The sequence below is a fragment of the Aquarana catesbeiana genome, linkage group LG05, assembly GCF_042186555.1.
Source record: "Aquarana catesbeiana isolate 2022-GZ linkage group LG05, ASM4218655v1, whole genome shotgun sequence".
Classification (NCBI taxonomy): domain Eukaryota; kingdom Metazoa; phylum Chordata; class Amphibia; order Anura; family Ranidae; genus Aquarana; species Aquarana catesbeiana.
Genome location: NC_133328.1, coordinates 106,677,086 through 106,697,488, shown reverse-complemented (window position 1 = coordinate 106,697,488; position 20,403 = coordinate 106,677,086). Strand labels below are relative to the sequence as shown.

Genomic DNA, 20,403 nt, shown 5'->3' with positions numbered 1-20,403 from the left:
AACACTAACAAGTGCCACCGGGGAGGAAAAATGGCTAATTGGGTCACTTAGGGGTGTACTCACTTTTGTTTCCAGTGGTTTAGACATTAATGGCTGTGTGTTGAGTTATTTTTAGGGGACAGCAAATTTACGCTGTTATACAAGCTGTACACTCACTACTTTACATTGTAGCAAAGTGTAATTTCTTCAGTGTTGTCACATGAAAAGATATAATAAAATATTTACAAAAATGTGAGGGGTGTATTCACTTTTGTGAGATACTGTATGTATGTATGTGTGTGTGTATATATATATATGTGTATGTATGTGTGTGTGTGTATGTATGTATGTATGTATATATATATATATGTGTATATATATATATATATATATATATATATATAAAATATGTATGTGTGTGTATGTATATATGTGTGTGTGTGTGTGTGTATATATATATATATATTTATTATGTGTGTGTATATATATATACAGTATATGATCTGGCACTGAGGTATCGCTCTGTAGCAGTAAAACTGCCATAGGGTGGACATTAAGTGTTTAAATGAAGGACCTACTGGCATTTTGTATGGTCTGCTTTGAGATCAATCTGATTCCTTTGAGATCATTTATAATTCAATGCAGGTGCATGTGACCTGCTTCAGCAGGTTTGTATAGGGACAAATGCAGTTCTAAAGTCAACAAAATCTCATCTACCCTGGCTCTTGCTAACTTCAGAGGCAAGAACAACTGTATAATTTTTAGTGAAAGTGCAGTTAGCATTTAATTGTTTGACAATTGACCTTTTGTCCTTTTTGTGTTTTCATAGTTTGAATGACTTGGAAGAATTTATAAAGGTGACTGACTCTGGTCTACAGCTCAAGGTACCGGAGGGAGATTATACAGCACTGGTTGGAGTCATGGAGCATCTCCTGGCTGTGAGAGACAGACAGGCAACAACTGATTATTTATTTGACCCTGTTAAGCAGACCATTGCCCTACTCGAGAGCTATGGACAAAAACTGCCAGACCATATTTATACACAGCTCGAGGTAACTCTTTGTATATCTACTGTGTTTGTGTTTTTAGGAGGTGGTACAATTGACCAGAATCACCTCTAGTGTGAACAGTTTAAGAGGAAATTATAATGGGTTTTGGGTTAAATGTTAAAGTCTATACATTTTCAAACTGAGTTTTGTGAACAAAATACTTTTTTTCTGGATAGCATTTATGAATAGCCTGGAAAATATGTCAATAGGAACCTAAAAAAATAGCTTTCAATCATATCTTTCATACCAAAGAAGTTTGGATCCACAGCTTGAATTCTGAAAACTTTGCTACCATGAGTATATTTCTGGGAATTTATGCTGGTGTCCTTAATTTGGTACTACTCAGCTTTATTGTCACAGAGGCCATTTAAAAGTGAAGCATATTTATGAAAGCTAGAGCATCTCTTATTAGATGCCAGACCATTTTTGTTCAACTTTTATTTGAATGTTGCTTGGTTTCTAATTGGTACCCAACACCAAAGGCCAGTCTATTTAGACAGATTACATCACGTGAATAATGAATAGTAGGTCCATGTAGGGCATGAGAGCAATAATAACAGGTTGACCTGTCACAAACCATTAGGCAGGTTTTTTTTATCTACTGCGCTATTCACTCTTTTTCTCTTGGACAGTAATGGGTAGATTTTCCAACACACACAGACAAGTAGATGTGCATCTGATGTAAGCAGAGTATAGTTTAGTGCAGGGTTTCTCAACCAGAGTTCCATGGACCTCTAGGGTACCTCCCAGAGGTTGCTAGGGGTTCCTCGAGCAATGGGCAATTTATGCCTCTCAGATAAGTTCCCACTGACACCATTGATCTTTTTAGCTATCTGTAAGGGAGTAATTCTTCCCTATGACCACAAGTGTAAGAGGCATTCTTCCCACTGACTATCACACTAATGTATCATGAGTTGTGTATATATAGTCATTTTTAGCAGAGGTTTCCTGAGACCAGAAAGTTATTTCAAGGGTTCCTATGTGTTGAAAAGGCTGAGAGTGGCTGGTTTAGAGGTTTGTTTTCATGTGTTTCCTTGCTTTACTCATATTAATCTGTCCAGTGGTCTCCTTCTCTGTCTGTCCTTAGGCGAACCCTGAAAGCTCTTCATTTCAGGGAAGGGTATCCTGTTACCACCAGAAAACTGTACTTTTACTTTTTCTATTAGCTTGTCCCACACAGTTATCACCTTTTGTACTAATTGCGTCATCTTTTTAGATTGTAAGTGATCACAAGCAGGGCCCTCCTAGCGCTTTTGTACCAAATTGTATTGTAACTGTACTGTTTCCCTTTATTTTGTAAAGCGATGTGCAAACTATTGGCGCCATACAAATCCTGCAAAATAATATAGTAATAATATCTCATGTAGGAACTGCCTGAAAAATGGAACAATACAAAGAAAACTGCCATTACTGTGAAGCATGACCTGGCTCCTCTGCAGATACTGGAGGTTTCTGTTATCAGGAAACGATGTGCTGCTTTTGATGTAAGTGTCATCCAAGGTTGTGACATTATTAATCACTCACATATTTTTAGAAGAAAAATAATTTTATTATCTTTTCCAGATGAAACAGAATATCTTCAGGGATAAGTTTTGTCTGGGAGCGCCTTTCTCATATGCTGCCCAAAAGCCATATGCACTTCTGGATAGGGTAAACAGCATCTGTTAAGGATTTTATGTCTTAGTGTCCCATCATTGATGTCTTCCTCCTACCTGCCTTGTCAATAGAGTGGTTTGTATGACTGCTTTGTACATGGGAAAGTTGATGCTTTTTAGATTAATATTCATACATTTTTCCACACAATACATGTCCAAGAATAATACTTAGACTTTATAACTTTTTATGACAGATTTTCTTAACTATTTGAATATAGGCAGGTCTCTTATCCCCATTTTATACAGTCTGGCAGGAATAAATAAGCTCCATGGAAATTTCGCAAATGGATATGTTTATGCAAAAAGGAAAAACAAGGGCCATATACTGTATGCTGGGATACAGGCAGAAGTCAGTCCCTGAAACTTGTAAGAACCAAAAAGAAAATTTTGCCCATTGGACTTTGATAAGTTTGATGCCAAATAAAAATGAATTACAATATGTTAAAAAGCAATACAACATTTATTTCATATTACAGTTAAAATTACACAAATTTTGACATTATATATGTCCTGATAAAAACTTATCACACTATACATATATTCCTGGTAGAATATACATATATATGGTTTTATATATATATATATATATATATATATATATATATATATATATATATATATATATATATATATATATATATATACACAGTTTGGTGCATTCTTTGCGCTGTAGTCTCTATGCGTTTCATGAAACAATGCCCACTTCCTCAGGAGACAGTCAGGATTTTATTTATGCATATCTGTGGGAAGACCATGTCATAAGCAAAGTAAGCAAAATATTTAAAAAATAAACTTTAATATACATATAGGACCACCTAAAAGGGGGTTGGTGGTAATTCCCCTAATATAGAAAGCTCTTTGTTACAACTGCTGTGTAAGTATGCTTTTTATATTGGGGGAATTACCACCACCACCCTTTTGAGTGGTCATACATTTATTTTTAAATATATAGGTTTTTTACATATTTTGCTTGCTTTGCTTATGACACGGTCTTCCCACAGAAATACACAAATGGAATGTTGTCTGTCTCCTGAGAAAATGGGCGTTGTCCCATGAAACACGTAGAGACTATAGCTCAAAGAATGCACCGTATATATATATATATATATATATACAAACTACCAGGAATATATGTATATTGTGATATTTTTTTATTAGGACATATATAATGTCGAACTTGTTGATTTTAACTGTAATGTGAAATACATTTTGTATTGTTTTTTAATAAATTGGCACAACTCATCAAGTACCATGGGCAAAGATTTTTCTTTTTGGATATATTTATGTCTTGCGGATATAACTGTGCAAAGTAAAAAAATCCTTTCATCCCAAATCAGTTATGTCTGTAATATCTGTGAATAAATGTGTAGCGCTGAAAGTGTTAATTATAACAACCTGGGAGTGATTCCAGGGAAATATAAATAATCCTAAAACTGTAAATGAATCAGAATATAACTGCGAACCTGTGCGAATTAAGAAAAGGGCAGTCTAAATGGCCCAATAACATATGACCAGTGTTAAATCTGTACAAATAAGTAGTAACTGAAGTGCACATGTAAGTATGGATTTTGAAACACACAAGTGAATATTATGCAATCCACGTGAAAGATATCCAATAAAAAGAAACACAATATACAAAGTGAAAGGTTCACAGAAATGAAAATAATCATGCAAGTAGCACAATGTGATGAAATGATCAGTCCACAAAGTAAAAAGTCAACATATGATAACAATGTGATGATAGATCCATATGCAAGAGACGTCAAGATGGAATCACAATATTGTCTCAAGTGAGGTATCAATGCTTTTTCTAATGTTGGTGATCAAAATATTCAATAAATTCAGCAAAACTTGGGGTTGTGCCTCCACCGTCTAGGGATGATGGGGATTTGGTACTGTTGCCCTGAGTTGTGGATCCACACGCCAGCGGCGGTGAATCATACATACATACATGCATGGATGCAAACCGAAGTTGCAGGCGACAAACTTCAATGAAGACGCGCTCCAGCCGCTTTTCAGATGGTCAGCAAGTGTAGGGATCAGAAATATCACTCTCCACGCTCTTCAGCACACGGTCATACAGCCCCAGCTCCTGGATCATCACATTGTTATCATATGTTGACTTTTTACTTTGTGGACTGATCATTTCATCACATTGTGCTACCTACACGATTATTTTCATTTCTGTGAACCTTTCACTTTGTATATTGTGTTTCTTTTTATTGGATATCTTTTACGTGGATTGCATAATATTCACTTGTGTGTTTCAACATCCACACTTACATGTGCACTTCCGTTACTACTTATTTGTACAGATTTAACACTGGTCATATGTTATTGGGCCATTTAGACTGCCCTTTTCTTAATTCGCACTTAATTAGGTTCGCAGTTACATTCTTATTCATTTACAGTTTCAGGATTATTTATACTTCCCTGGAACACTTTCAGCGCTACACATTTATTCACACATACGCTTTACAATTAGTCTTATTGTTGTGTTGGCAGCTCATTCTTTTAGGCGGCACAGTAATTCATCTATATACACCTTTACATGTCTGTAATATCTCCATTCCACTGATCCTGGGTGTGGGACAGTTTGGAGGGTTCCCTTTGTAGAAGAGTATTGTATAATCTGTTAATTAGCTGTGTATGGTTAGGTTGAAAAAGTATCCTCTGTAGTGGAGAGGGTTGGATTGGTGAATCACATAGCCCAAGCTGAGCTTCCACTGTGCTGGAGATATTTAAAGTACCAAATATCAAATCTTCCCAGTTCCTAAAAAACTAAAAACCTTAAGTGTATAATTGGTGTATATATTTCAGTCTCACTTTCACTCAGTGAAGACCACGGGAAACAATAAGCAAGTGTACAAGCTCTGGGTTGTTCCAAATAGGGTTGATAGAGGAGACAGCTTGGGCCAGGTGCAGAACTAGCTGGAGAGATTGTTTAGAACTCTATATTGTTTATAACACTTTACAAACATTGATAAATTATCAGTATATAGAGCCTGTCTAGGTATTGGATGGTTCTTTTCATTGCCTTCATTTTAGAAAGAAAATATACTTCTGTCATATCTGTCCCACAGGCCAATCAAGACCTTCGAGAGCTGGAGCAGGAACTAAAACACCTTCAAGAATCAGCTGATCTGTTTGAAGTGGCAGTTCCTGACTACAAGCAGATGAAGAAATGCCGGGAGGAAATAAAATTGCTCAAAGAATTGTGGGATCTTATATTTAATGTTCAGGTATGGTTGCCTCACTTCATCAAGAAAAATAGATAAATAACTGCGCATCAAAATTAAATAAGGTTAACCATCTAAGCTGCAGAGTCCTATATGTGACACAAACACACAGAAATCAAGTGAGAAAAATATTGACTCGCGCTCAAAGCAAAAAACTAACATCTGTATGACTGGAAAAAGAGTACTCAGCCGATAATAAGTAAATATTGTGAAAACATATGATAAATGTGACAAGCTTGATATTAGATTGAAAAATTGATCCCACTTCCCCTAAAAGGAATATATTCAATAGCAAATCAAATTCGTACATAAACCATAAGGGATAGCGGTGTATATAAAGGGTAATGTCTTAATTTGAAGAATAATATGAAAAAAAAGGGGGAGGGGAAAGTCCATATACAAAAAACACCCTGCAAGTGCTGTGGTAATGCAAAAAAAGGGTCCAATTAAAATGAAATCCCAGACGTGTGGGTCCACCACCGTAAATGAAGTGACTGGCCGCTTACCGGAACCCCATGACCCCCCGTTACAGAGGGTCTAAATGGGCATTGTGGTCATGCTGCTCGGATAACTCTGGAACTGGAATGATGACCGGATTGGAACCTCTCAAACTGTATTGGGGCTGTATAGCGAATGGATCTGTCTCCATGTGTTCATCTCTAGGGTGCCTCACTTCATCACCTGTGTTATGAAGAGTGTTTTGTTGTAATCAAGTTTTGTAACATGTAACCACTTCAGCCCCGGAAGAATTTACCCCCTTCCTGACCAAGCCCTTTTTTGCAATACAGCACTGCATTGCTTTAACTGACAATTGCACGGTCGTGCGACGTACCCAAATAAAATTGACGTCCTTTTTTCCCACAAATAGAGCTTTCTTTTTGGTTTCAGTTCTGCCTCTCCGTGCCACGATCGCGGGCCACCGGCAGGCATAGAATCCGCGGGACCCGTGGGCATGATCCAACGGTGTGCGCCCGGCAGGCCACAGATGATGCAGCGACGTACGGGTACGTTGTTTTGCGCACCCGTGCCACTTTGCCAATGTATATCGGTGTGAGCTGGTCGGCAGGTGGTTAAAGTGCTGTAAAAGCAGATAACATGCACAGTATATAGTATTCAGGAAAGGAAATGCCTCTTTTGAAAATGATACAAAAAATTATGAAAAAGTACAGTGTTTCCTTTTTGTATCTAAACTGGTTACACACCATGACCCCACTGTAGTATTATAAAAATGACAATAATGTCTATAAAACCTGTTATAGTTTATAGTTTTAACAGTCCTACTGCACAATGATTTAAAAAATTAGACCTGTATGTGTTCAGTTCTCTATCTTAGTATGCCATGCTTAAAAGGTCTAAATGAAAATCAAGAAAAGCTCTTATAGATTAGTAAGCAGTTTTTTTATTCACTTCATATTGATCCAGAAGTGGGACAAAATTGTTAGGAAACAAACATTTTTGCTTACAACAGTTTGACCATTAATGGCAAAGTGAAAGGTTCTGTTATAAGAACAAACCCTATTTATCATTACTCACCTTCCCCCTTCACTTTGCCCTAATCTGTGTAGGCACATCAGATATTTCCAGATTTAACTTATTCTTCTCCAGGTGACAATGTTTAGGCTTGGTGATTGGGCTCTCAGGATGTTGCCTGCTTCCTTATAACCGTAGGCAATGGGTATTTACATAAGGCTCTGATGGAATAAAAAAAGTGGCATGGAGAGTGGGAAGGTATCAATGGATAGATTTTGTTGTCTTAAGCCCAAGTTTAGCCAAGAAAAAGATATAGAAAAGCATCTCAGGTTGCTATAGTTAACCAATCTCCGCCACTGTCCCCGTCAGATTTACAACGTACAATTGCCCTACGTTCAATGATGCCCAGCATCATTCCTCCCACTTCTGTGTGTTCAGGGCTCTTTCCCCTGCCCTGATTCATAGTATGAACGCTGCAGATATTGAAGCCATGTCATGATTTGGCGATTCTCTGCAGAATTAACGATCTGCCCATCGCTGGAGAAAGAAAATGTAGCCAGGTGCTGGCTTACAGCAATATGGAGATAGAGACATTACCCTTTAATCCTCTCTCTCTCTACTGAGATACTGATGTTATGCTGCACAATCCTCATCAGCCAGCAGGAGAGCTAAAGCCAAGCAAGCCCATAGACTTTTATGCAGAGCGCTGAGAATCCTGGGTGTGGTAGTTTGAGACGGCACTCATATAATGGGACAAATGAACTCCTTACAATACAAACCCCAATAGGCACTGTGCAGTAGGAGGGGTGAAGAGGATTATTATTAAACTGTCTGGGAAAGCTCTTTCTCTTGCCACCGAGGGAGTTAGAGGGAGAGCACCTCTGTCTGGATATTTTGCCTGCTAGCGGGAGACCATACCAGTGGAGATTTGAGCCTAAGACTGGGAGTGAGGACACCCAGGGCAGCACAGCACTGCCCACATGACAACACCTGCACCACTGCAGCAGGGAGACTGGAGCATCCACTTAGCCTCTGATTCCCGCTGATCACCAGAGGCTTTCTGGGAGAGATCGGAGGCCCCGTTTCTACAGAGAGAGAGGTCACCCCGCATCCTGGGAACTGGTGAGAGGGCTATTCGCCAATTGCTGATACTGCTAGCAGGGACTGAGCCACTGAGAGCAGGACATCAGGTGTACCCAATCCATACCGCACCCATACTTTGCCACACTTATTCCAAACCTAGACTGCACCTATACTGCATTATACCGAACATTTACCACATCTGAACCACATCTACTTTGCACCTGTGCCAAGACTATACCATACCTATACTTTATCTATATTGCATACAGATTACCTGGGGCTGTTGTTAAGTGCAAAGATGCTCTTAAAAGGCCCCAATGATAGCCAGTAGAAGAGCATCTGAAAGCACTAGCCATCCCATAATATTTATTCTGCAAGCCCCCTTTGCTTCCCTGCCCTCTTCGCTACCATCCTCCTTTTCTTTTGCACAGTGCATACTGTCAGTATAGTCCACCACTCGATAGATTAAACTTTACTACTGCTCATTGCTGCACTTGAGGTGACCTTGCTACTGTCATATTATACCTAGTGCTTACTGTTAATCACATTGTATACTAAATTGTGCTAATCTATTTTATGCTTGCCTAGTTACTAACCATATTGGGTGACAATATATTTAGTTTGCCTTTACTACCTGGTTCAGTGCCTGTTTAGTTGTCATATAGCACTACTATTGGGTAAAAGTATTACTTTCACTGATTTCCTGTGATATTGTATATTTGTACACTCATCCTGGTGTGTCAGTAGGGCTGAGGTTCTTGAGAAGGTCGAGGCAAAGAACAGAGGACCTATCCTATCCTGTGGCTCTTATGGGGGGTAGCGCTACAAAGATGGTGAAAAGGATTCTCTAAGGGGGGGGGATGGGGACAGGAGGAGCCTTGGCTTTAAATCTTTGAATGGCACAGTGTATTCATATGCGTGATTCTGTTTAAAAAGTCTCTGTTAGGTTTATTGCTATCAGTGTCCTCATTTTTGAGACTTCATCTTCTGTTGGCATGACAGAAAATGAGGAGAAAGCCTCTATATCAGTGGTTCTCAACCTTTCTAGTGCCATGACCCCTTGATAAAATTTCCCAAGTTGTGGGGACCCCTAACAGTAAAATTATTTTCGTTGGTCAATTCATTGCTGTAATTTTATGACTGTTATGAATCGAAATATAAATATCTGATATGCAGGATGTATTTTCATTCATACAAATTTAACATCTTAAACATCTTAAAGCGTAGTGATTAATCACAAAAACAATCTATAATATACAGCGCAAAATATTTATTTAACATATAAGTTACAAATGAATAAAATGCCCCACCGAGAGACAGGGTAAGTGCTGGGCAGACGGCGGGGCACAGTGGGAGCATTGATATGGCACGGGGGCAGCATTTAATTGTACAGTGGGAGCATTTGATATGGCACAGTGACTGCGTTTGATGGTCACAGTGACTGCGTTTGATGGGCACAGTGGCTGCGTTTGATGGGCACAGTGGCTGCGTTTGATGGGCACAGTGGCTGCGTTTGATGGGCACAGTGGCTGTGTTTGATGGCACAGTGGCGGCAATTGATGGGCACAGTGGCTGCATTTGATGGCACAGTGGCGACAGTTGATGGGCACAGTGGCAGCGCTTGATGGTACAGTGGCTGCGTTTGATGGCACAGTGGCTGCCTTTGATGGCACAGTGGCGGCGTTTGATGGCACAGTGGTGGCGTTTGATGGCACAGTGGTGGCGTTTAATGGCACAGTGGCGGCGTTTGATGGCACAGTGGCTGCGTTTGATAGCACAGTGGTGGCAATTGATGGGTACAGTGGCTGCGTTTGATGGCACAGTGGCTGCAATTGATGGGCACAGTGGCGGCGTTTGGCACAGTGGCAGCGTTTGATTGCACAGTGGCGGTGTTTGATGGCACAGTGGCTGCGTTTGATGGCACAGTGGCTGCGTTTGATGGCACAGTGGCTGCGTTTGATGGCACAGTGGCGGCAATTGATGGGCACAGTGGCGGCGTTTGGCACAGTGGCGGCGTTTGATGGCACAGTGACAGCAATTGATGTACAAAAATGCTTTCTCTGACTTACCAAATCACTGGTGTTCCGTCAGAATCAGCAAGCCGTCTGTGTTTCGTTGCCGCCACCTTGGTAGACTCGTCCTCAGCAAGCGGACTTCGGTAGGTGTAAAAATATGTCCGCTTGCCGACTTCTAAGTGTAGCCTCACTGTGGACGAGAGTACCAAGATGGCGCTGACGGAACGTCACTTCTGTGCGGCCTCTCCTCTCCCAGAAGTGACATCTCGCTGGCCGAGACGGACAGACTCCGGCGTAACACAGTAAATTCGGGTCCGTCTCGGCCAGCATTCGCGACCCCCTAGCAAATCGGCAATCGACCCCCCAGGGGGTCGCGACCTACGGGTTGAGAACCGCTGCTCTATAACATACACGGACAAAAAACATAGTAGAGGTTCTGAGAAATTTCAAGCTCTCAACTCCAAGACTCAGGCTGTTTGGTCTGAGAGTCACCCAGCTCTTTGTATCTGCATGAGAGTTCTGGGCTGATGATAGCCTTTTTCCAGACAATTCAGTTTGTTCAGTTCCACTTCAGACCCTTACAATATCCTTTTGTTGTGGGACAAGTCATTCCAGTCCTTGGACAGACTGATACACCTGGCACCAAAAACCACGTTGTCCCTGGCCTGATGGCTAAGTATTTCTGCTCTAGAGTTGGAGAAGTAATTCCTTACAGTCTTGTGAAAGATTCTCAAAATTGATACTGGTCTGTTGGGCTGGCGAGGAGTCCTGAACACCTTGTTGGTGTAGGAGACTTGGACATTGGAGAAATCTTGCCTCATGATCAACATTCTGAAAGTCAGGCATTTTGTTGCTTTTGAGAAGCTGGACACCCTGCCCTGGGGACACCAGATGTGGACCTACCGGCCTCCAGGTTTTTTCTCCTCCACAGGATCAACATGAAGGGCATTCTGGTGATCCTAATAGCTCATAGCAGCCCAGACAGATGTGTTAACTGGACCAGATCAGACTCCGGTTTACCATCCATTTCTCAGTTTCTGGCTTTATCAGCATGGCTGTTGAAGCCAAGGTTCTGAGAGGGCATTTCTGAATTGATTATTCCCAGAATGTTAAAGGCTAGAAAGGTCCACCATTGCACATGAAAAAACATACTTCAGGCAAGAAATTTTCATCCCAGCAAAACCCTAAGTGGGATGAATCCAGGCTTTTCTGCAAATGAACCTGGATTAGTATTTGGCCTTGAGATCTATCAAGGGTCAGATATCGGTACTTGCGATCTTGTTCTAAAGACTAACTTCCCAGTCATTGATTAAGACATTTTGTACAGGATATCTCTCATGTGGCTCCCTCTGTACAATCACCTGTTATCCACCTGGGATGTGAATCTGAACCTATCAATGGATATCCCCCTTTCCACTCTCAATTACAAAATTGCATACATTGTTGCCATCACTTCTACGAGGTGAGTGTCTGAGCTGGTCTTCTTATCCTGTCTTTTTGGTCCTACACAGAACAAGGTGGCTTTTAGGTCAAGGACTTCCTTCCGTACTAAGGTAGTTTAGGCCTTTCACCTTAACTAGTACATCATTCTTCTGTCCCTCTGTCTAACTCCAGTTTGCCAGAAGGAGATCCCTCTCCATTGCTTGGATGTAGTTTATTGTACTACATTTATTAGAAAGACTGGATCTCTATTTACCATTCCTGGTAGTCCTTGTGAAGGTGAGCCAGCTCATGGTGGCTCAGAAAAATCATCATTCAGGCGTATTGTCTTAAAGAACTAATTCCACCCTTTCCTGCCAACGTGCAATCTACTAGATCTGTGAGTGCTTCTTGGACTTTTTGGCATCTGGCTACTCTCTCCCTTATTTGCAATGCTGCCACCTGGTCTTTCTATTTACATATACGCCAAGTTTTTCAGGCCACATCTGATGACAGCTATGGGCATAAGGTACTTCAGTTGGCTTTTTGAACTGCAAACTGTCCCCGCTTATGATGTTTTGTTTTTTGTGGGTCTGTTACTTCACATTTGAACTACTTTTGGATATCTCAACAGTCTCCTAATTCTCATTTCCCTGAATGAATGAGAAAGAAAACTGGATTTTTGAGCTTATTATAAAATCTTTTTCTTGGAGTTCATTGAGGGTCCCTTTGTTCTGTGTCTATGATCAAGCTCTTTGCCAGTGCCCAAATTCTTCTCTGGGCAGCAGTCTCTGAATTCCTGTGTTCCTCAATGAACTCCAAGAAATGGATTTAACAGTGAGTACATATTTTCCATTTTTTAAATTTTGGATAGAATGGGGAAAAGTTTAATTCCTCTCATGTTTTACTGCTATATAGGGCTCTGTTAGATTTCCCTCTTTCTCTGTTCTGGATACAACTTTTCCTCAGGAAGTGAGGAAAAATCTGCACCATGGAAACAGAAAACAAAAAGCTGGCAGATGTTCCAGTTTTCCCCTACTTAACTTAAAAAAAAAAAAATTCTACAGTTTTGCTGTCAGGAGGGATTTTCCCTCACTTCCTCTCCCGGGGACAACTTTTTTTTACCAGATAGGAAGTGAAGGGATGTTTTAAATGAAGCCTCTGACTGCATTAAAACCTCAAAGGAGTTTAATCCTTCCCCACTCTATTTAAAAAAAAAAAAAAGGTTTAGGGTATAGACTCCCTTTACTGAAAAAAAATTTACACAGAAAAAACAACAGACTCAAAACAAAAAAAGTAAAGTGGCAGTCTACAAATAACTAGGAAACGTACATCAAAGGAAAAATAACACAAGTGCAAAGTTGAAATAAAAGTATTGACCCTAAATACAGCCTAAAAAAATTGTGTATAGAAAATGTATCTCCCTTTTTTTTTTTTTTTTTTTTTTTTTTTTTAGTTTTCATTTCTTTAATTATTTAGAATTTTTGTACTGTATTTGTATGCATTGAGCCATGTGAACTCCCCATATTTTATTCTTGTTTCACAGAGCAGCATTGCTGATTGGGTTAAAACACAGTGGAGGCAGATTAATGTGGAACAGATGGATGTTGAGCTAAGAAGGTTTTCCAAGGCAAGTTCCACAGCTGCTGCTTTTATAAAACGTTTTCCTAAAAATATTGCCCTGCAATGTATTATTCACGATGTATTAAACTACAAAATGAATATTCTGTATAATGAAAATAATAGCTATAATTTATGCTGTAACAGGATATCACAAAAGTTGACTCTTCTGCCCTGTTTTACGAATAGGAATTGTTTGTAAAAAAAAAAAAATAAATAAATAAAAAAGGAAAAAAAAAAAAAAATATTACATTTTAGTTTTGTAAATCACTTTTACGTTTTGTCTTTAGTGGCAGGTTTATGCCAATAAGGTGCGTGTGTGGGAGGGACTGATACTTATCCAAGTGCTTTTGAACTTTTGGGTCAGAGTCCTTACTCAAGCTACAACCAGTGAACCAGTTTTACGGTCCTGTTTGGGAGGGGGGTACTGTTACTAATTTAAGTGGTTTAAACTTTTGGGTCATAGTCCTTAACCAGCCTAGAACCAGTGAACCAGTTTTACAGTCCTGTGTCCTGTGTGCAACTAGTGCCGTCTTATAAATGCTACTTAGTACTAAGGACTGCCATACACAGAATCCAGATGGGCTTGATCCTAGGGTTGCACCAATACCACTTTTTTAAGACTGAGTACAAGTACCGATACCTTCTTTTAAGTACTCGCCAATACCGATTACCAATACTTTTTTTTTAATGTCATGTGACAGTGGCATATGTGTCAGTAATTCTTTTTTATCTTTATTTGTTTTTTTGCAATTTTTTTTTTTATTATTTGATACAATTTTATATTTTTTTGATATTTTTTACAATGGTTTCTTTTTTGGGGGGGGGGGGGGAGTGGACGGTGTCAGTGTTGGTTTTTTTTGTTTTTGTTTTTTTTATATTTATTAAAATAATTTCTTTTTTTTTCAGCTCTGTTGGGGGGGGGGCTTTGGTAAAATGTCAAGGGTCTAAACAGACCCCTGGCATCTCCCCTTTGAGACAGGGAAAGGGACTGAGAACACAGATTCCCCAGTCCGAAGAGGACGGGGGGGACCGAAGGAGGACAGGGGGGACCAAAGGAGGACATAGGGTGAACGGAGGAGGACAGGGGGGGACCGAAGGAGGACGGGGGGGACCGAAGGAGGATGGGTGGGACCGAAGGAGGACATGGGGGGACTGGAGGAGGAGCCGGGAAGGACGCAGGGGGACCCGGAGGACAAAACCGATCGGGATCCGGAGCAGGATACAGAGAGCCAGGGAGGATGCAGGGGGACCCGGAGGAGGACACGGGGAGCACAGAGGGGGACAGCCGGGGATGATTGGTGTGGGCAGTTGCAAGCACCGATCTCCCTGACAGCCGCAAGAGGGAGTGGAAGAGAAGCGGCTGTCAGAAAAGCTATACAGGGAGATCAGTGCTTGTAACTCCCCCCTGCCACACCGATTACCCCTGAGGCTGCCCAAGTATCAGATCAAGCATCAGAGGATTTGCACGAGTACAAGTACTCGTGCAAATGTTCGGTATCGGCACCGATACTAGTATCAGTATTAGTTCAACCCTACTTGATACTGACTATGTTCCAGGTATTTTTTTATTTGTACATTTAAAAGAGTAGTTTGGGGTACACAAAACAAAAACAATCTTATACTCAACTAGGTAGATGCAGCATTGATCCAATGCTGCATCTTTCCCCCGTCGGCTCTGCACTGAGAACTGAGCATAGTTCTCCCCTCTGCTCTAAGCACACATTATATCACAAACGTGCAGTGTATATGACACTGCAGTTTAACAAGTCCTGGAGTTAGACCCCGTGAAGTCAGTAAATAACATTCATTAACAGACGTGATCAAACACACAATTTCTTCTTTTCAATAAAATTCTGTGTGAGAACACTTTTTCAGTGGCTGTTACTCGGCTCGGCAGGCATTAAGCACTGCAGTGTGAGAGCAGAAATCAGCATTCTCTGAGCAGTTATTTTGAGGCATTGCTCAGCAAAAATCACATATTATAATATGCAGAGTAGAGGACTATAAATAGATTTAAAAAAGTGTGAGACTTAATTTGGGCTTTAAATACTCCAGGTTGCTGTGGACACAATTACATGCATGCCTTTTTATGTCATTGCCACTGTACTGAAGTTATATGCCTTAGCTGCCATGTTGGAAATACATTTCATAGCATAGATGTGCCTGAATAGCGGTATATTGAAGCCCCACCCCTCCTCTTAAAAGAGAAATGTGGGTTTCAAGAAACAATAAAAATTTAAATTATACTCACCTAGGTGGATGCAGCATTGGTCCGATGCTGCATCTGTCCCCTGCCAGCTCCAGACTGAGAACTGAGCAATTACACACAGCTGATAGCTTAGCTTCTGGTCTTCAGGCTGCAAAGAACTCACCGGCTTTCTGCTCTGCCCCTCCAGCACTCACTGGAGTGCTGGGTTGTGGAGGGGACGGGAGTGGCTGACTTAGCCTCTCAGCAGCTTGCTGAGAGACTAAGCCAGCTACCAGTCTTGGCATCTGGGTGGATCTGAGGACTGGGATCTTTTCAGAGCCTGGACCAGCTCTGTGACGTCAGCCGATAGCGGGCTGTGACCCATAGGAGAAGTACAGCCAAAAGAGCTTTGGCTATACTTCTCATTTAAGCCTCACACTTTCCCTTCACTGTATTGTGACTGGTGCAGTGAGCAACATTATCACTTAACCTAACTGAAGATAGTATATGAACTGTCATTAAAACGCTCATGAGACAGGAACAATACTTTATACATGAGCCATTCAATGTAGAATAAGATCTAGGCTTTTCCATCCTAGTCATATGATTGTGTAAAAAGTGTCATGATTACCTGGTAGGGAAAGATCTGTCATTATTACATCATCTGAATTGATCTGTTTGTTTCTTTAGGAAATGTTGTCATTAGACAAGCAAGTTCGCTCTTGGGATGCTTATTCTGGACTGGATTTAACAGTAAAAAACCTGATCACTTCCTTGCGTGCTGTAACAGACCTACAGAACCCAGCCATCCGGGAGAGACATTGGCACCAGCTAATGGTTGCCACAAAGGTCAGCACTTCTCAGAAATAGTGTCAGGAATACTACGATATCCGATTTAGACATTTTGTAAAGTAACATACCCTGTTTTTTTTAAGCTGCAATGCAATTTATGTAGTGCTAACAATAACACTGGTTGAGAGGCCAGTACTTAACGTATGTATATATGTATGCACTGATTGATTCTATCAGAAACATAGAATGAGCTCCTAACGTCCTATAGTGAGCTAGCAATGCTGAATTGAAATCTCAGACAATATTATAACCCCCGTCCAAGTTCTCTTCCGTGAACTAAAGAACACAACCCCCCCCCCCCCCCATGTAATGAAAATGAAAAGAGGAGCAAGTGTTCTTCAGTCCCAACAAACTTTCTGTCCTGGGGTAACAAAGCTGCTTCTCCATAGAAACAGTGTAGTAATTGGGCATTGTAACCCTAGGACAGGAAGTATTACGGAAAGGATCACCAGGTGTAAATAGAAGGGAAAAGGTTGGGGAAAAAGAGGCAAATTAGAGCATCCAACACATATAAGGACTGGCAAGCTGTAATATATTTTCATTATTGTATTTAGATATCCTTTTAGTAATATTGCAAAGTCACATGCCTTTATTTTGCATGTAGTACCAGGTATAGGCTTGTTATACATTATGAACATTTGCAGACAACATTCTCTGTTATATTTAAAGGTTTTAATAAATCAGTCGGTAAAATACAGTAATTGCAATTCACCCTACACTCAAGAAATCAATTTTAAAAAATGTATAAAAACAAAAACCAATCCAAATATCCAACCCTCACTGCTGCTGCTCTATATATCAAATCTTACAAATTGTGAAAAATAAAGAGTGTAATAAACCACTGTTCCCAATATTTCAAGTAGCAATGTGTTATTATAGATGCATAAAGTAAAAGTGAAAAACATACTTAAAACAAAGTGTCCAAAAAGTCCACATGCAAAGTCCTTTAAAGTGCAAAATACAAGTATAACTGAAAACCCTCTGAAGTGCCACAAAAGACCAAACGTCCTCTGAACTGAATGCAGTGATCACCACCTGTGCTGTGAGACACTGCTCACTGAGGTATACACTCTCCTGGCCAAATTGCCTCTCATTTACACGATTGGCATATAATGCTCCACATCACTACACAGGTTACATTATTTCTCCAAAGGTTATGGAAAACTCATACCACCTTTTACATGCAAGCTTGGCTCTGCATCCTGGACAGGTCTTGTCTGTTAGAGCTAAAGCTTTTGCCCCCCCCCCCCCTGTTCTTTTTTTGTGATGGATGGCCCACTGACAAATAGAGAGGCTCAAGATACAGAGCATCTGGAAAGTATTCACGGTGCTTCAATTTTTCCACATTTTGTTATGTTACAGCCTTATTCCAAAATGGATTAAATTCATTATTTTTCTCAAAATTCTACAAACAATACCCCATAATGACAATGTGAAAGAAGTTTTTTGAAATCTTTGCAATTGTATAAAAAAAAAAAACAAAACCACATGTATACAAGTATTCACAGCCTTTGCTCAATACATTATTGAAGCACCTTTGGCACCAAATACAGCCTCAAGTCATTTTGAGTATGATGCTACAAGCTTGGCACACCTATTTTGTCCCGTAACCACTCCTTTGTTATCTTGGCTGTGTGCTTAGGATTGTTGTCCTGTTGGAAGATGAACCTTCGCGCCAGTCTGAGGTCCAGAGCGATCTGCAGCAGGTTTTCATCAAGGATGTCTCTGTACATTGTAGCATTCATCTTTCCCTCAATCCTGATTAGTCTCCCAGTTCCTGTCATTGGAAAACCTCCCCACAGCATGATGCTGCCACCACCTTGCTTCACTGTAGGGATGGTATTGGCCAAGTGCAATGATATGACGCTTGCCATTCAGGCCAGAGAGTTTAGTCTTTGCTTCATCAGACCAGAGAATTTTGTTTCTCATGGTCTGAGAGTCCTTTGGGTGCCTTTTTGGCAAACTCCAGGCGTGCTGTCATGTGCCTTTTACTGAGGAGTGGCTTCTGTCTGGCTACTCTACCATTCAAGCCTGATTGGTGGAGTGTTGCAGAGATAGTTGTTCTTCTGGAAGGTTCTCCTCTCTCCACAGAGAAACGCTGGAGCTCTGTCATAGTGACCATCATGGTTCTCGGTCACCTCCCTAACTAAGGCCCTACTCCTCCGATCACTCAGTTTGGCCAGGCGACCCGCTCTAGGAAGAGTCCTGGTGGTTCCAAACTTCCATTTATGGATGATGGAGGCCACTGTGCTCATTGGGACCTTCAATGCTCCAAAAATGTTTTTGTACCCTTCCCCAGATCTGTGCTTCAATACAATCCTGTCTCGGAGGTCTACAGACAATTCCTTGGACTTTATGGCTTGGTTCTTTCTCTGACATGCACTGTTAACTGTGGGACCTTTACATAGACAGGTGTGTGTCTTTTCAAATCATGTCCAGTCAACTGAATTTACCACAGGTGGACTCCAATCAAGTTGTAGAAACATCTCAAGGATGATCAGTGGAAACAGGATGCACCTGAGCTCAATTTTGAGTGTCATGGCAAAGGCTGTGAATACTTACGTGCATGTGATTTTTTTTTTTTTTTTTAATAAATTTGCAAAGATTTCAAACAAACTTCTTTCAAGCTGTCATTATGGGGTATTGTTTGTAGAATTTTGAGGAAAATAATGAAATTAATCAATTTTGGAAAAAGGCTGTAACATAACAAAATGTGCAAAAAGTGAAGCGCTGTCAATACTTTCCGGAGGCACTGTGCAAGAGGACTGGGACAAGCTCGCAGGGAAGAACAGCTCTGATTGGTTCTAACTGCTAACCCTCCCTCTGCCATTCTGGTGTGCAGAAGATTAAAGGAGGCACATTTTAAGAAAGTTTTGAGTGCCTTTGTGTCAGAGTATTTATTACAATGATTTTGCCTGTTTGTCCAGTCAGACACAGAACACGGCCTTTTAAAAATGGTTGTTTTACATTTCTCCTGATAGGTACAATTTACAATGACTGAGAAAACAACTCTGTCAGATCTACTTGCACTACAGCTACATAAGGTGGAGGATGAGGTGCGGAACATAGTGGACAAAGCTGTGAAAGAAATGGGCACTGAGAAGGTAAGTCTTTACCTCACTTACTCCATATACCCCATTGCATCAACAGTGGGTTTTCACTGTGTTTAGCCATACTAGTGAGATGAGATGGATGTTTAAAGCGGAGCACTGGGCTAGAGATTTACTGATATCTAAAAGATAGATAAAAAAGAAGATACAATCAGTTTGTCAAACTGCTGCAGCAGTGAGTGCTCACTTATAGACTGACTTCCAGTACAAAGCAAGCACCTAACCCCTCCTCTTCCCACACTTCCCCATTGGTCAATGAGGCCACTGATCACATTGATGGACAAATTATGAGGCACAGGCAAGAGCAAAGCCAAGTTCTGTCTTCCTAGTAGAAGTCATAGTTGCAGTTTAGGGGATCCCCAAATTTTGGGGCTGGAAGGTAAACTGAGGAGATGTGTTGGGTGTCATTTTACATGGAAAAAGTAGTCTAAAACCATCCTATATTTTTTATTTAAAAAGCTTAGTAGTTTTAGGCTAGAAAGGTTCAGCCACATTTTAGCTTAGACTACATATCAATTCAGGCCACTGCTGACTTAAAAGCCACGTTTCCTACATTTTCTGTTCCTCTACCATGGCCTTCTAAACCTAATCCATAAGAAGTAGCCCTTTTGATGTGTTTCATGGTAAAGAACTTATTACCGTGAATAAGGTCTAAGTGAAATCCATCAGAGGATAACATTGGAGGTGTATAGTTCATACATATGGAGCAGAAGACAGGAGA

The 20,403-nt window shown here is 40.6% G+C and overlaps 1 protein-coding gene across 1 annotated transcript in view; it reads left to right on the top strand.

Moving 5' to 3' along the window:
- DNAH11 (dynein axonemal heavy chain 11) overlaps window positions 1-20,403 on the top strand; it is a 424,128-nt gene that overhangs the window by 93,522 nt on the left and 310,203 nt on the right. Inside the window, exons 19-25 of the mRNA XM_073630040.1 lie at window positions 809-1,031; window positions 2,396-2,512; window positions 2,592-2,678; window positions 5,767-5,925; window positions 13,456-13,539; window positions 16,411-16,569; window positions 19,554-19,676. Of these exons, the coding sequence (XP_073486141.1) occupies window positions 809-1,031; window positions 2,396-2,512; window positions 2,592-2,678; window positions 5,767-5,925; window positions 13,456-13,539; window positions 16,411-16,569; window positions 19,554-19,676 (952 nt within the window). The remainder of the gene's footprint in view (window positions 1-808; window positions 1,032-2,395; window positions 2,513-2,591; window positions 2,679-5,766; window positions 5,926-13,455; window positions 13,540-16,410; window positions 16,570-19,553; window positions 19,677-20,403) is intronic.